Genomic DNA, 16,649 nt, shown 5'->3' on the forward strand with positions numbered 1-16,649 from the left:
TATAAACTGGTCCATGTACCAGATGAAAGAATTCTTTCATGTCAAGAGGTGCTCGACTTGTCAAGCCTATGGCCACACACCCTTTTCAAAAGAATGCAAGTTCACTACGCCTTTTTGTGGTTGTTGTGGTTATAGACACCACAGCAGAAGCTGCAGAAGTGAAGATTCCAACTGCATTAACTGCTACGAGAGCAACAGGTACTAACTTCAATGTGCGGCACAAAACCATCGACAATCAATGCCCTTGCTACCAAAAAGAGGTAGCAGCTTATAAAAAATCAAGGGACTATTATTAGTATGGACAGTATTAATTTTGAAAATTCTTCCTTTCCCTTTAACATCGCGACAGCCTCTACTCAAGACCCACTAAAAATACTCCAAATAAATTTAGCTAGAGCCAAAGCATCCACCAACCAGCTTCATTTGACAGCAAGCATGATTAAACCGGATATCATCCTAGTGCAAGAACAATACCACTATAACAACGAAATCCGTGGAATTCCAAATTCATGGAAAACGTTTAGTTCCACTAACCAGAAAGCTGCAATTCTCATCCCGTCAGCCCAAATAAAACCTGCTCTATTGGCAACAAAAGTGAACGTGGTAGCTGTAAAAATTCAAACATCCTCCTATCCCATCACAATAATTTCTGCCTACTCCTCACCAGCACAAGATGTCAGCACAACTCTCCAAGAAATCCAAGAGATCATTACCAGCCTCCCGGAGGAAAAGATTATCATCGGCGCTGATCTCAATGGGCACAACACCCTTTGGGGGTACAGATCCAATGACAGCAGAGGCAATGAAGTCTTGGATTTTATCTTAGCAAATAATTTATACATCTTAAATAAATCAGATGCTCCACCAACTTTCCAAAGAAATAACAGCATTGGCTGGCCAGATCTGACATTATGTTCCCAATCAATTATAGACTCTTCCATTAACTGGGAGGTTCTGGATGATATTTCCTTAAGTGACCATAGATATATACAAACAACAATAGCATCCACTATAGCTAACCAGTTCTACAAAAGATACAAGACACGCCATGGGAATCATCCTAGATTTCTCAATATACTTGGTAAAGATATTTATTATCTAGAAAATAAAATAGCAACAGCAAGAAATTCCAGAGAGCTAAATGACGCTACAATAGTTCTTCAAAACTCTATTATTAATGCCTGCAACAAAACCTTTAAGATCAAAAAACAGCTTTTGTTAACGAAACCAAACTGGTGGACAGAAAAATTGGAAATTAATAAAAAGAAAGTAAGAGCACTAAGAAAGAGAGCACAGAGGGCACCAGAAATTGAAAAGCAGTGGAGATACCAGATCTTCAAGAAAGAAAAAACAGAGTACAAAAAACATATTAAAAAAGCAAAAAACACGGGCTGGAGAAATTTCTGCAGTTCAGCCTCCAACCCATATGGAAAGCATTACAAAGCCGCCTTCCGGAAATCTGTTTTCCCATCTCAAATTCCATACCTGATGAACAGTGACCCAAAAGGAAGTCTGAAGGAAGCAGCGCAAACCATCTTGGACCAGATTTTCCCATCTCCTGCTATTTCAACTAACTATAATTTAAACACTTCAACGCAGCCACTTGACCCTCCATTTTCCCCCCAAGAAATTTCTATGATTATAGACAACCTTCCGTCAGGTAAAGCTCCCGGTATTGATGGAATTGACAACCTCCTTCTTAAAATTATACACAAGCGCTTTCATAATATCTTCCCAACTCTCTTTAATAAGTGTCTAGAATTAAGTTGCTTCCCAGATTCCTTGAAAATAGGAAATATTATATTATTCCAAAAACAAGGAAAAGATCAGAGACTGGCATCTTCATATCGACCCATTTCTCTCCTGCCAACAATCGGGAAGGTGCTAGAGAAATTAATGACCCAAAGGTTAACTTATCATCTTGAGACCACTAATAGCCTCAGCGAGCGTCAACATGGGTTTAGGGAAGGTAAATCTGTAGACACAGCCATCCATGAGCTGATAAACAAAATTCAAGCTGCAAGAAGAGAGGGCAAGCATGTCTTAGTGCTCTCTATTGATATAAAAGGAGCCTTTGACAACTTGCAACACAAAGAAATTCTCAAAAGTCTGGATGAAAGTCCCTGTCCTTTAAACATCAATCGCCTCTTTCACAGTCTTCTCCAAAACAGGAAAGTGACCCTAATGACTCCAGAAGGTAGGGCCATGAAAGATCAGAAACAAGGCTGCCCTCAAGGATCATGCAGTGGTCCCGCTCTCTGGAATCTCGTAGCCAACGAAATTCTCAAGCAGGTCTGGCCAGAAAATGTACACATCCAAGCCTTTGCAGATGATTTTGTACTGGTTATCGAAGCGGACACAAAAAATAGCCTGGAAAGAGAAACTGAACTTGCGATAGCCAAATTTAATTCCTGGTGCTCAAATAATAAACTTTCCATCTCCACGGAAAAAACAACCCATATTTTATTCAGCAAAATGGCGAGAGGTCCCAGAATCATGTGGAATGGAGACATCATTAAGAGAAATAAATCTATTAAATATCTAGGAGTCCACATTGATGACCAATTAAACTGGCTAGAACACATAGAAAAACAAGGAGAAAAGGCCATTAAAATGCACCAAAACCTCAAAAGAATCGCTGGAAGCACATGGGGAATCTCTCAGAAACACAAAAGAGTTCTTTACAAGACAGTAGTTGAGAGAATGCTCGCCCATGGTTCATCAGCGTGGTGTCTAAACCCAACATATAGAATGAAGAGGAAGCTCTCCACCATTCAGAGACCATTTCTTCTCTACATTTCAGGTGCTTACCGCACAACTCCAACAGCAGCGCTACAAACCATTCTCGGCATTCCACCCCTGCACCTGCAATTACAGTTTGAAGCCAGACTAACGACAATATATCGCCTAAGAATCCCTCTTCCTCATAATATAACAGAGATACAAAAAGAAGATCTGGAGAAGAAAGCAACTGGTTGGTCTACTCGCCCTTCACAGCATCTCAATCCCAACCAAATTTCATTGGAAGATGAAGGAATAAATTTATCTCAAATAAATAATATCAATATCTTCACAGATGGCTCAAAAACAGAACATGGAGTTGGAGCTGCGTTTTGTGTTCTGTTCAATGATTCCTGGTCCTACCACTGGTCTGCCAAATTGAATGACAATAATACCGTTTTCCAAGCTGAACTCACTGCACTTCATGAAGCAGTAAAATATACATCTCAGTTTTCTAACAACAATACTTTTAAAATACATGTTGACAATAGAGCTAGTATCATGGCATCTTCAAATCCAAAGAGCACAAACCAAAAAGCAAGAGACATTTTTGGTGTCCTGCTTTCAAAACCAACAATAAAAATTTCATGGGTTAAAGCACACGCGGGCAATATAGGCAACGAAAAAGCAGATCAACTGGCAAAGGACGCAACGCAAAATGGGCAATTCTACATGCAAACAAAGATACCAAAACCACATATAAAAGCCCTCCTCCCAACGAAAAAGCAGATCAACTGGATAAGGACGCAACGCAAAATGGGCAATTCTACATGCAAACAAAGATACCAAAACCACATATAAAAGCCCTCCTCCGGAAAAACATGCTTGAGGAATGGCAAGGGAATTGGAGCAATGGTGTCACAGGCAGAAAATTTTTTAATATCTTACCTTCAGTCAACCTTAATCCCACTAACTGGAACAGAGAGGAAATTATTTTCTTCTCAGAACACGGCCCTTTTCCTGCCTACCTCAAAAGGTTCAACCTGTCTGAGAGTGACCAGTGCAGTTGTGGTGGGATAGGCACCGCACTTCATTATGCTACGGAATGCATCCTTACAATCTCCTGGCATATGAAAAAGCCATCACCAAGCCATGAACAGGAATGGCTGAAAAGAGTCGCCGGCAACTTCCTTTCCAGACAAAAAATCCACAGTATAATTAAATTTATAAGTGGAAATAGAGACCTATTCTCGCCTCCATAGCACTCAACATCAAGTCTCATACCAAAAAAGACTAAGGGAAAAAACAAGCACTGCAGTCTCCTGTCACACATTTCAATCAAACAGAGATTGTCTTCATTTCCATTTCTCAAATCATTTTCCATCTGATTTTTTTTTAACTTCATCCTGATCTACTATAACATAAAAAATGTGAACACAGATTATATGTATATTTTTACAAATTTTATCTCTCAATCTGCATTATATTTCTAAGTTGGAAAATATTATGTAAACGGTCTCATCATAATATAATTTCTTATATAATTGTAAATTTTGTAAATAGTTATTTTTGTTTCGTTTTCCTACTGTAAATATTTTGTTAATTAAATAAAATTCCCGTAACATGCCTACCAAACCGTTCAGTGACCAGAATGGTCACGGATACGGGGGTATGAGACGGCGTTCTGTTCTGTATATTCTAATTAAAAATAACTTTTAAATTCTCAGTATTTAGGATTCAGGCATTTTTTCCTGTTCACCATAATAACCTTTTCATTTGAGTTCTACAACCAAATGCTGCATTTGAGTGTGTTTAGTTGCCTATTTAACAATATTTGAATGCAACATATTTTATTGACCTTCACTGCATTTGAATGTGTTTAATTGACTTTTTAACAGTATTTGAATGCAAAATATTTTATTGAGCCTTCAAGCTTTGTATATTCTAATTAAAAATAACAATTAACTTCTCAGTATTTGAAATTCAGGCATTTTTTCCTGTTCACCTTAACAGCCACTTCATAAGGGTTCTAAATCCTATCCTGCATTTGAGTGTTTCGTTGACCATTTAACAATATTTGAATACAACATATTTTATTGAGCCTTTAAGCTCTATATTTCTAATTAAAAATAACTTTTAACTTCTAATTATTTTGAATTTAAACATTTTTTCCAGTTGCCCATTATAGCAATTTACTTAGGGTTCTAAATCCAAATATTGTATTTGTCTGTTTAGTTGCCCATTTAAAAATATTTGAATGTAATAGATTTTATTGAATCTTCAAGCTTTGTATATTCTAAATAAAAACACTTCTAACTTCTCAGTATATAGAATTAGGCCTCTTTTGCCTGTACACCATAACAGCCACTTCATAATGGTTCTAAATTCTATACTGCATTTCAGTGTTTAGTTGACCATTTAAGAATATTTGAATACAACAGATTGTATTGAGCCTTCAAGCTTTCTGTATTCTAATTAAAAATAACTTTTAACTTCTAATTATTTGGAATTTCAGCATTTTGTCCGGTTTTCCATAACAGCCATTTACTTAGGGTTCTAAATCCAAATACTATACTTGTGTGTTTAATTGACCATTAAGCAATATTTGAATACAACAGATTTTATTGAGCCTTCGAGCTTTGTATATTCTAATTAAAAATAACTTTTAACTTCTAATTATTTTGAATTTAAGCATTTTTTCCTGTTAACAATAACAGACATTTCATTACGGTTCTAAAACCAAATACCATATTTATGTGATTAATTGACTATTTAACAATATTTAAATGTAACAGATTTTATTCAACCTTCAAACTTTGTATATTCTAATTAAAAATAACTTGTAAATTCTCAGTATTAAGAATTTAAACATTTTTTCCTGTTTTCCATAATAGCCATTTCATTAGGGTTCTAAATCCAAATATTATATTTGTGTATTTTGTTGATCATTTAACAATATTTGAATACAACAAATTTTATTGAACCTTCAAGCTCTGTATATTCTAATTAAAAATAACTTTTAACTTCTCAGTATGTAGGATTCAGGCATTCTTTCCTGTTCACCATAATAACCTTTTCATTTGAGTTCTAAATCCAAATACTGCATCTGAGTGTGTTTAGTTGCCTATTTAACAATATTTGAATGCAACATATTTTATTGACCTTCACTGCATTTGAATGTGTTTAATTGACTTTTTAACAGTATTTGAATGCAAAATATTTTATTGAGCCTTCAAGCTTTGTATATTCTAATTAAAAATAACAATTAACTTCTCAGTATTTGAAATTCAGGCATTTTTTCCTGTTCACCTTAACAGCCACTTCATAAGGGTTCTAAATCCTATCCTGCATTTGAGTGTTTCGTTGACCATTTAACAATATTTGAATACAACATATTTTATTGAGCCTTTAAGCTCTATATTTCTAATTAAAAATAACTTTTAACTTCTAATTATTTTGAATTTAAGCATTTTTTCCAGTTGCCCATTACAGCAATTTACTTAGGGTTCTAAATCCAAATATTGTATTTGTCTGTTTAGTTGCCCATTTAAAAATATTTGAATGTAATAGATTTTATTGAATCTTCAAGCTTTGTATATTCTAAATAAAAACACTTCTAACTTCTCAGTATATAGAATTAGGCCTTTTTTGCCTGTTCACCATAACAGCCACTTCATAATGATTCTAAATTCTATACTGCATTTCAGTGTTTAGTTGACCATTTAAGAATATTTGAATACAACAGATTGTATTGAGCCTTCAAGCTTTCTGTATTCTAATTAAAAATAACTTTTAACTTCTAATTGTGTGGAATTTCAGCATTTTGTCCGGTTTTCCATAACAGCCATTTACTTAGGGTTCTAAATCGAAATACTATACTTGTGTGTTTTATTGACCATTAAACAATATTTGAATACAACAGATTCTATTGAGCCTTCGAGCTTTGTAAATTCTAATTAAAAATAACTTTTAATTTCTAATTATTTTGAATTTAAGCATTTTTTCCTGTTAACAATAACAGACATTTCATTACGGTTCTAAAACCAAATACCATATTTATGTGATTAATTGACTATTTAACAATATTTAAATGTAACAGATTTTATTCAACCTTCAAACTTTGTATATTCTAATTAAAAATAACTTGTAAATTCTCAGTATTAAGAATTTAAACATTTTTTCCTGTTTTCCATAATAGCCATTTCAATGGGGTTCTAAATCCAAATATTACATTTGTGTATTTTGTTGACCATTTAACAATATTTGAATACAACAAATTTTATTGAACCTTCAAGCTCTGTATATTCTAATTAAAAATAACTTTTAACTTCTCAGTATTTGGGATTCAGGCATTTTTTCCTGTTCACCATAATAACCTTTTCATTTCAGTTCTAAATCCAAATACTGCATTTGAGTGTATTTAGTTGCCTATTTAACAATATTTGAATGCAACATATTTTATTGACCTTCATTGCATTTGAATGTGTTTAATTGACTTTTTAACAGTATTTGAATGTAAAATATTTTATTGAGCCTTCAAGCTTTGTATATTCTAATTAAAAATAACAATTAACTTCTCAGTATTTGAAATTCAGGCATTTTTTCCTGTTCACCTTAACAGCCACTTCATAAGGGTTCTAAATCCTATCCTGCATTTGAGTGTTTCGTTGACCATTTAACAATATTTGAATACAACATATTTTATTGTGCCTTTAAGCTCTGTATTTCTAATTAAAAATAACTTTTAACTTCTAATTATTTTGAATTTAAGCATTTTTTCCAGTTGCCCATAACAGCAATTTACTTAGGGTTCTAAATCCAAATATTGTATTTGTCTGTTTAGTTGCCCATTTAAAAATAATTGAATGTAACAGATTTTATTGAATCTTCACGCTTGGTATATTCTAAATAAAAACACTTCTAACTTCTCAATATATAGAATTAGGCCTTTTTTGCCTGTTCACCATAACAGCCACTTCATAATGATTCTAAATTCTATACTGCATTTCAGTGTTTAGTTGACCATTTAAGAATATTTGAATACAACAGATTGTATTGAGCCTTCAAGCTTTCTGTATTCTAATTAAAAATAACTTTTAACTTCTAATTGTGTGGAATTTCAGCATTTTGTCCGGTTTTCCATAACAGCCATTTACTTAGGGTTCTAAATCGAAATACTATACCTGTGTGTTTAATTGACCATTAAACAATATTTGAATACAACAGATTCTATTGAGCCTTCGAGCTTTGTATATTCTAATTAAAAATAACTTTTAACTTCTAATTATTTTGAATTTAAGCATTTTTTCCTGTTAACAATAACAGACATTTCATTACGGTTCTAAAACCAAATACCATATTTATGTGATTAATTGACTATTTAACAATATTTAAATGTAACAGATTTTATTCAACCTTCAAACTTAGTATATTCTAATTAAAAATAACTTGTAAATTCTCAGTATTAAGAATTTAAACATTTTTTCCTGTTTTCCATAATAGCCATTTCATTAGGGTTCTAAATCCAAATATTATATTTGTGTATTTTGTTGATCATTTAACAATATTTGAATACAACAAATTTTATTGAACCTTCAAGCTCTGTATATTCTAATTAAAAATAACTTTTAACTTCTCAGTATGTAGGATTCAGGCATTCTTTCCTGTTCACCATAATAACCTTTTCATTTGAGTTCTAAATCCAAATACTGCATTTGAGTGTATTTAGTTGCCTATTTAACAATATTTGAATGCAACATATTTTATTGACCTTCATTGCATTTGAATGTGTTTAATTGACTTTTTAACAGTATTTGAATGTAAAATATTTTATTGAGCCTTCAAGCTTTATATATTCTAATTAAAAATAACAATTAACTTCTCAGTATTTGAAATTCAGGCATTTTTTCCTGTTCACCTTAACAGCCACTTCATAAGGGTTCTAAATCCTATCCTGCATTTGAGTGTTTCGTTGACCATTTAACAATATTTGAATACAACATATTTTATTGTGCCTTTAAGCTCTGTATTTCTAATTAAAAATAACTTTTAACTTCTAATTATTTTGAATTTAAGCATTTTTTCCAGTTGCCCATAACAGCAATTTACTTAGGGTTCTAAATCCAAATATTGTATTTGTCTGTTTAGTTGCCCATTTAAAAATAATTGAATGTAACAGATTTTATTGAATCTTCAAGCTTGGTATATTCTAAATAAAAACACTTCTAACTTCTCAATATATAGAATTAGGCCTTTTTTGCCTGTTCACCATAACAGTCACTTCATAATGATTCTAAATTCTATACTGCATTTCAGTGTTTAGTTGACCATTTAAGAATATTTGAATACAACAGATTGTATTGAGCCTTCAAGCTTTCTGTATTCTAATTAAAAATAACTTTTAACTTCTAATTGTGTGGAATTTCAGCATAGCAGCCATCCATAACAGCCATTTACTTAGGGTTCTAAATCGAAATACTATACCTGTGTGTTTAATTGACCATTAAACAATATTTGAATACAACAGATTCTATTGAGCCTTCGAGCTTTGTATATTCTAATTAAAAATAACTTTTAACTTCTAATTATTTTGAATTTAAGCATTTTTTCCTGTTAACCATAACAGCTTTTTCATTAGTGTGATGAATCCAAATCTTAGATTTGTGTCTTTAATTTACCATTTAACAATATTTGAATGCAACAGATTTTATTGCACCTTCAAGCGTTGTACATTCTTATTAATAATAACTTTTAACTTCTCAGTATTTAGAATTCTGGCTTTTTTTTTCCTGTTCACCGTAACAGCCATTGCATTAGGGTTCTAAATCCAAATACTGCATTTGAGTGTGTTTAGTTGACCATTTAACTATATTTGAATGCAACAGGTCAGTAAGGAAACAGGAATGTGTATGTGGATTACAAAATCCACAGGGATGAATTTATCATATAAAATATCCATATCAATTTATATAAAAATAATCATTTTTTTTAAGTTAAGTTTAAAAAATATAGCTATTTTTTTTTATTAGTTCTTATTTTCCTTTGTGGAATTTCCCTTTTGCTCCATGAAATATATTTACTACAGCATTAGCTGAATTTTGGAATTCTTTATTGATTAATAATTTACATTTATTTTTTCTACATATAACATAATTAAAACAGGAAGTATTACGTAACGAAGGTCAAGGAACTTTTTTAATTATTTTCTTTAAAAAATTGTTTATCTTAAGTTTGCTTCTCTCAACTCAATAACTTCAAATTTCTTACACAGCCAACTATGCGCTAATAAGTCAAAGTAACAAAATAAAGCAAATATACTTACTTTTTAGTACTGTAATAAATATATATGCCTTAAACGTGATTTTATTCCTTTTAATACCTTACATTTCACCATTCCTCTGAAATGCATACTATCTTGATTTGTGATATATGACACTCCTCTTTCCCATTTTTATTTTTATCTTCTTTAGCAAGAGTATCTATATGATAAAAAGCCATTTTTCAGTTCATTTTTTTCCATTTTTTCAGACGAATAATCTTTACGTAATTTTTTCTAAATGTCAAATCCACCTGCAGTAAAATGTTCAAATAAGCCGAATAAATTTTATAATATGATTTTCAGCCAAACCCGCTTTTGAATTTATCTTGAAGTAGTACAAATTTCATAATATTTAATTTCACTTTTATATAGTAGATACAATTTCAAAACTTTTATAAAAAGTAACTCTCAACTATATGATACCCCCCCTTCCCTCATACTCAATTAAAAAACAATTTTGATTACTGATATAAATTTGATATAATGCATTGTTTTTTTAAATATCCATTATAAAATATAATTCTTTAAAAATAACATTTTATAGTATACTAATACAAGGTATAGCCATTCTACTAATTGTCCAGATTTCAGTCTAAAAGCACAAATAAATAGAATTCCAAATTGATCTTCTTAACTAAATGCAACTTCATTTCGGCATTGTGAAAATTCAGAATGCTTTAGCACTTTTCAGTTTTAATAAATTGAAAATCTTTAAGGTGAAAATAGATAGTTATACAAGAGTTAACTTTAGGAAAAATATGATCATAATTGATCAATAGAATTCAAACATTATTGCATAGAAATCTTCAATGTTATAGGAAATATACCGTGAAAGTTTACGCACAAATTGTGAAAAGCACAAGAAGTCAGTTGGATGTAAAAAATAAGTAGGATTCTTAACTAACTATTTTAACATAAAAATAATTTAAATCTATTAAAATTCTCTGTAAATAAATATGTTACATATTGAGAAACTCTATTAAAACTATTCTAATTTTATTAAATATGAATTTTTTATTTCAATGAAATATCATTTTTACATTTTTATATCATTTTCATATCATCCTTTTCAACTGAAAGGTTTAAGATAAAAGAAATAAAAGGTATAAATCAAATCTTAATGTCTAAGTAGTCATAGAAGAAGTTTGGGAAAAAGCACTGATAATAAAGTTTCATTACAGTAATGAATATTCAGTTTCTATCAAATTATTGCCTAAAATCAACTTCGAATTTCTCTAAAATTTGCTAAACGCATACGAAACACATTTTATATGAAACCTTAAAGAAAGCTCTCCAGATTATAATGAAATAGGAAAAATCTTAGCACTCGTTTTACAGTGAAATTTAATATATTCTAAAATGATTACCGAAACATAAACACTCATTTTGCCTAATATTATGAAAAAGGATACGTATAATGTTTCATGTTTTGCATTTATATATCATTTCCATATCAGCCTTTTCAATTGAAAGGTTTAAGATAAAATAAATAAAATATTTAGATCAAACTATAATTTCTATATAGTCATTGAAGAAGTTTGTGGAAAGTCACTAACAGTATTGTTTCATTCTAGTAATGAATAATCAGTTTCCATCAAATTACTGCCTAGAATCAACTTAAAATATTTCTAACATTTGTTAAATGCATATAAAATGCAATGTATATGAAACCTTAAAGAAAGTTCTACAGGTTATAAGGCAACAGAGAAAAATCTTTACTTATTCAAAATATATGACTCGAATTACAATGAAATCTAGTGTATTTCAGAATAATTACCAAAACACAATCACTAATTTTGTCTAATATAACGAAAAATGATAAGTATAATATTTCAAGAAAATAGTACATTAAGCAAACCAAAATTTTGCTGTTTTTGGAAAAAAAAATAAACAAACATGTAAATGATAGTTATGAGTCATCAGAAATGACAGGAACTGAATTTCAAGTGGAAGAACTCTTTTTTCTGTAGACTGTAAGCCCGACAATTAACAATCTGAAGATTACATTTATTAATAATGCTTGTTACAATTGCCCCAAAAGGACAAAAAGACACTTTTTTCAAGGAAATTGCAGCTTTCAGAAAGAGACGTAATCCTCTGCTTGAAAGCTTGCAATCGCAAATTGATGCTATCTGAAGTTGTAAGAAAGAATTTTGATTAAAAATTCTGAATAGCAGGTCATCATTTAAATTTGGGGCAAAATCTAAATACAATTCTCGTAAATATAGGCATCTCGGAAGCAAAAATAAAAGAGTTTTATCATCAGTTATCGAAAGACGCAGTCTTTTTAATAGAATGGAACTAGGAATTCTAGTTGTAGTGTCAGAAACAAAAACTGGTCCATTAATTCTTAGAGAAATTAAATTTGGACATTTGATTAAAAGTATATCCACTGCAGTTCTTTCAATATGTTGAATAAAGACATGTTTAAGTTGGTGTCCAATATCATTGAGGAGAGAAATAAAAATAGGCATGCAATCAACCGATGTATTAGTAAATGAAACACTCAGTAAAATCAGTTTCTTAAGTTCTGCTAAATATTGTAAGCAGTCTCCGTGAGATACCACCATAAATAATTCTTCCACTAGTTTGCATGATGACACAGCTTTTTTAATGATGTGGGGTAATACCTCCTTGCCTAAAGGAAGTAGCAAAGATTTTAAATTCCAGTTTAAATTCCAGAATTTTGATCCCCATAAACATCTCCTCATATTCAGTTGAAGATTAGTTCTTTGCATTTCTTGGATTGCCATTGATGAATCAGCATATCCTATTGACACCAAATGTGGACAGTTCTTTAAAATCGAAGCTATTTCTTTCCAGGATGAGAAATAATCCGATTGTTCACAAAAACTTAAACTTTGTAGATTTGGCAAGGAGTGTAAAACGTCTGCTTTGTTTTGACTGAACAACTCAGAGACTACCCGAGTTGAAAGATGTAGCTTCAAAATCCGAAGTTTTTTGTTATTTTCTAAGATTTGTAGGTTGAATTTTACAGCAGAATGAATTAACTCTAAGTTAGGACTCAACAAAAGAATTCCTTCGATAATATCACTCTTAATTGACTTAGGTACAGTGATAGATTTCAATAACTTGCAGGATTTTTCAGTCAATAGAGTCAGCAGCAAATCCTGATCCTCGTCTATTTTGAATACTGATAAATTCATATGCCTAAGTCTTCCACTTGTAAAGAGAAGTCGCAAATCTGCAATTCTTGGGCGTTCTCTGTGAGGTAAGAACAGAAAATACCTCAATAGATCATCAAGTATAACAGGTGCCAACCATGAAAAAGGATTCTGAGGAGAGCTGTCGAATTCCCCTTGCTTCAAAAGACTGATGGTTTTCTGGATGCAGATAGCATACAGGGATAACATCGCCATTATAAACGTTTCAAGTTAGCTGGAAAAGGAAAAAAAAAATGTTAAAAGAATTGTATAAATAGTAAAAGAAAATTATTACTTTTGTGATAATCAGTATTATACATTAAGAACATACTCTGTTTCATAAATTTAGGAGTAATTAGACAGCAAATTACATTCAATATCATTTTTAAACCACAACCCTTATTATTTTGCTTAAAAAATTATCTTAATCATATGGCGAATTTTTTATTCCATTGACTGCAAAAATAGATCATAAAATATAATATACTTTTGAACTAACAAATTGAATAACAATGTTTCATATACATGTATAGTATAATACAAATATGTTTAGGTTCAGAATACAGTGAAGGGAATCGAATATGCGCTTCATTCATGACGATTGAATCCAAATATTATAGAATTATAATTCTGATCTTAATATGTCAAATTAAATTTGAAACAAATCCAAACTGATTTTTTAGAAGTATAATCGAAGAGACAAGCAGGCATATGATCAGTTTTTTGAAGACTTTGGCTCAAAATTTCTGAAAATCAAAAATTATATTGTTTAAACAATATGTCAAATTTCATCTTGGTAAGTATGTCATTCTTGAGCTCACATATATGCAAGTAAACAAATCCACAGAATTTCTGTAAAAGGCGGTTAGCGAATACTTATTCAATCCTCTGCTGAAAATAAATTTGAAAAAAAAAACTATGTCTTTGTTGAAAATACCATGCATTAAATTTCATCAATTTAGATCATTAGGTTATAAATTTATCTTTTGTGTTTATGGATAAATAAGTTGATATTAAGACGTAATATCATTTTTTTAAAATTCTAAACGAGATTAATCTTGGATCTGAAACGAAGTGATTCCACAAATTCCCGAGCTAAAACTTTATTTCGACTCCAACATTTTCTATTTCTATAATTCTTGTAATAATAATAAAAAAAAAACATACACTTTCTTATGTTTTTATATGTTTAAGTGTTTTTCTTTTATATTTTTGCTTTTGTGGGCTTTGAGAATTTCAGTTTTTGTCGTAGTTAAAGGGCAGTAAAGATGCTTATTATTTATTTAAAATATAATGTATTCATTTGAAAAGATTAGATTTATGATCAAATTTAGCAATGGTTTACATTTTCTCATTTCAAAAAGGTTTAAAATGTTATTTAAAAAATTTGTAAATAGCAATACATGTATATATATATATATATATATATATATATATATATATATATATATATATATATATATATATATATATATATATATATATATATATATATATATATATATATATATATATATATATATATATATATATATATATATATATATATAATGCACATCTCATTGCCATCCCTAAGATGTAAAATATATGTAAAAAAAGTTAAATTCTTGATGGAAAAAGTCATATATATATATATATATATAGTAACCAATCTAAAGTAAGAAAAAGTTTGAAAACGAAACTAAAATGAAAACGAAACAAAACAGTTTCGAAATCGCAACTAAAATTTATTACCTATTTAAACTAAAACCAAAAAAGAACTTCATAGTATTTAGGGAGCGCAATTGCAGCTACTTCTAAAACACAGATGAATTGATACAAAAGTATTAGAATCAAGTTAATAGGAAAAACAAAAATCAAATAAAAATTAAACCAAAAAAAATTATTAAAAAAATATAAAAAAAGAATCCGGCCTGAAGACTTTTTCAAGGGTCACCCTCGGGCAGGGATTCAAAGAAAGGGATTTTTTCTGTGAGGACATACAGACATTGTCTAATAATGATTCCTCGTGACCCGAAAATCCCCTGAAATTATGCTCAAGAGATATACCATTTTAACAGAAAGGAAATACAAAATAACAAATTAGAAGAAAATAACCACAACAAAGTAAAAATACAATAACAAAAATAACAATAACAACAAAAACTAGCACTAAAATTAAAATTAAAAACGAAAAGGCCAGAACATACCATCCAACAGTCAAGGAAACTTTAAACTATCGATTGTGATTCCCTGTTTTGGCTTAAATAAAAATAGAACTTTCCTTGCATATTGGATCACTCAATAGATGGCGCTGGGAGCCTACCTCTGTTTACATAATTTACCGTTAATTTTTTAAAAACAGGGTCCACAGATTTTATTCGTATCTGCCGAATTAATATTTATTTCGTATCTGCCGAATTAAAATCATGCATATTGTTTCCCTGTTTCTTATGCATGCATTTCTAACAAATCTTTCATACTAATTTTTATCGATTTGCTTTATAGCAAAATACTTTATTTATCGTTATCGAATTCTTAATTTAAAATTCATTATTATTATTATTATGGTATTATGAATTATTGATTTTTGCAAGTTTACTACCCGATGGCATTCCTTTTATCAAATAAAAATGTAATAACATTAATTTATAAACTGATGAAGACAGTCGAAAAAATTAAACTATTTTCATCAACAATATATAAGAGACTGAAATTCCAAAACTATCTTCCTCAGAATGTAAGTGAAAAATCTATAGCAGAATTCTTTCATTACAAAGCAGGAAACAAATCAAGTTAAATAATATAAAAGATGGTTTTATTTAATATTCATATTTCACTTCATTTTTTTTCTCATATTAATATTACATTTCATTTCTCCATAATCCAAATGAAAAAAATGGATTGATGACATAAATTGTACATATATCTAGAATCTATTGCAAAGAAACAAAGTTCAAACAAATTTAGAGTTTTCTTAAGACCTTAAGAGTTGTAGACAAAGCAAATAAAACGATTTATAACGCAAATACTTACTTCACATCAATGGACACAGCAATAACGCCAAACACCCGGGAAACCTTTCCAACTGTTTCTCACCTTGTCCTAAATTTTTACTAAAAAGCTTTTCTCACCGACCGAAGTATTAGCGGTATCGGCTACGTGACCCGATTTCAAAAGAATTGCCAAAAACTTGGCGACTGTTGCAATAACAAGTGGATTCCTCCAGATTTCAGTTAGAAGGTAGACATCTTTTCTTTCTTTCTTTTTTTTTTATAAGATAAAGGATTTTTTTTTAAATACATGTTTTCACAGCCCTTCTGGGCAGGTTTTTATCGTAATATCGTACACGAAGCCTGTTTTAAAAGCTTTATTCTTCAGCTCTTACGATGTTTTAAAACATTTTTTATGTTTATTACAGTGTGTTGTTTCCTGAATCACTTTATTATATTTATCTATTTATTATA

At 30.2% G+C, this 16,649-nt stretch overlaps 1 protein-coding gene across 1 annotated transcript; it reads right to left on the reverse strand.

The window, feature by feature from the left end:
• Positions 1-11,204: 11,204 nt before the first annotated feature.
• LOC129963946 (uncharacterized) lies at positions 11,205-16,285 on the reverse strand. Its single transcript, XM_056078560.1, has 2 exons — positions 16,219-16,285; positions 11,205-13,438 (listed from the first exon to the last, which is right to left on the reverse strand). The coding sequence occupies exon 2, from the start codon at positions 13,417-13,419 to the stop codon at positions 11,959-11,961; it is 1,461 nt and encodes a 486-aa protein (XP_055934535.1). The 5' UTR covers positions 13,420-13,438; positions 16,219-16,285; the 3' UTR covers positions 11,205-11,958.
• Between the last annotated feature and the right edge of the window lie 364 nt (positions 16,286-16,649).

This window comes from Argiope bruennichi, chromosome 3, assembly GCF_947563725.1.
Source record: "Argiope bruennichi chromosome 3, qqArgBrue1.1, whole genome shotgun sequence".
In the NCBI taxonomy this organism is placed as follows: Eukaryota; Metazoa; Arthropoda; class Arachnida; order Araneae; family Araneidae; genus Argiope; species Argiope bruennichi.

What these genes read in the sequence shown, in the direction of transcription:
- LOC129963946 (XM_056078560.1), bottom strand. Translation starts at nt 13,419, where the DNA reads ATGGCGATGTTATCCCTGTATGCTATCTGCATCCAGAAAACCATCAGT.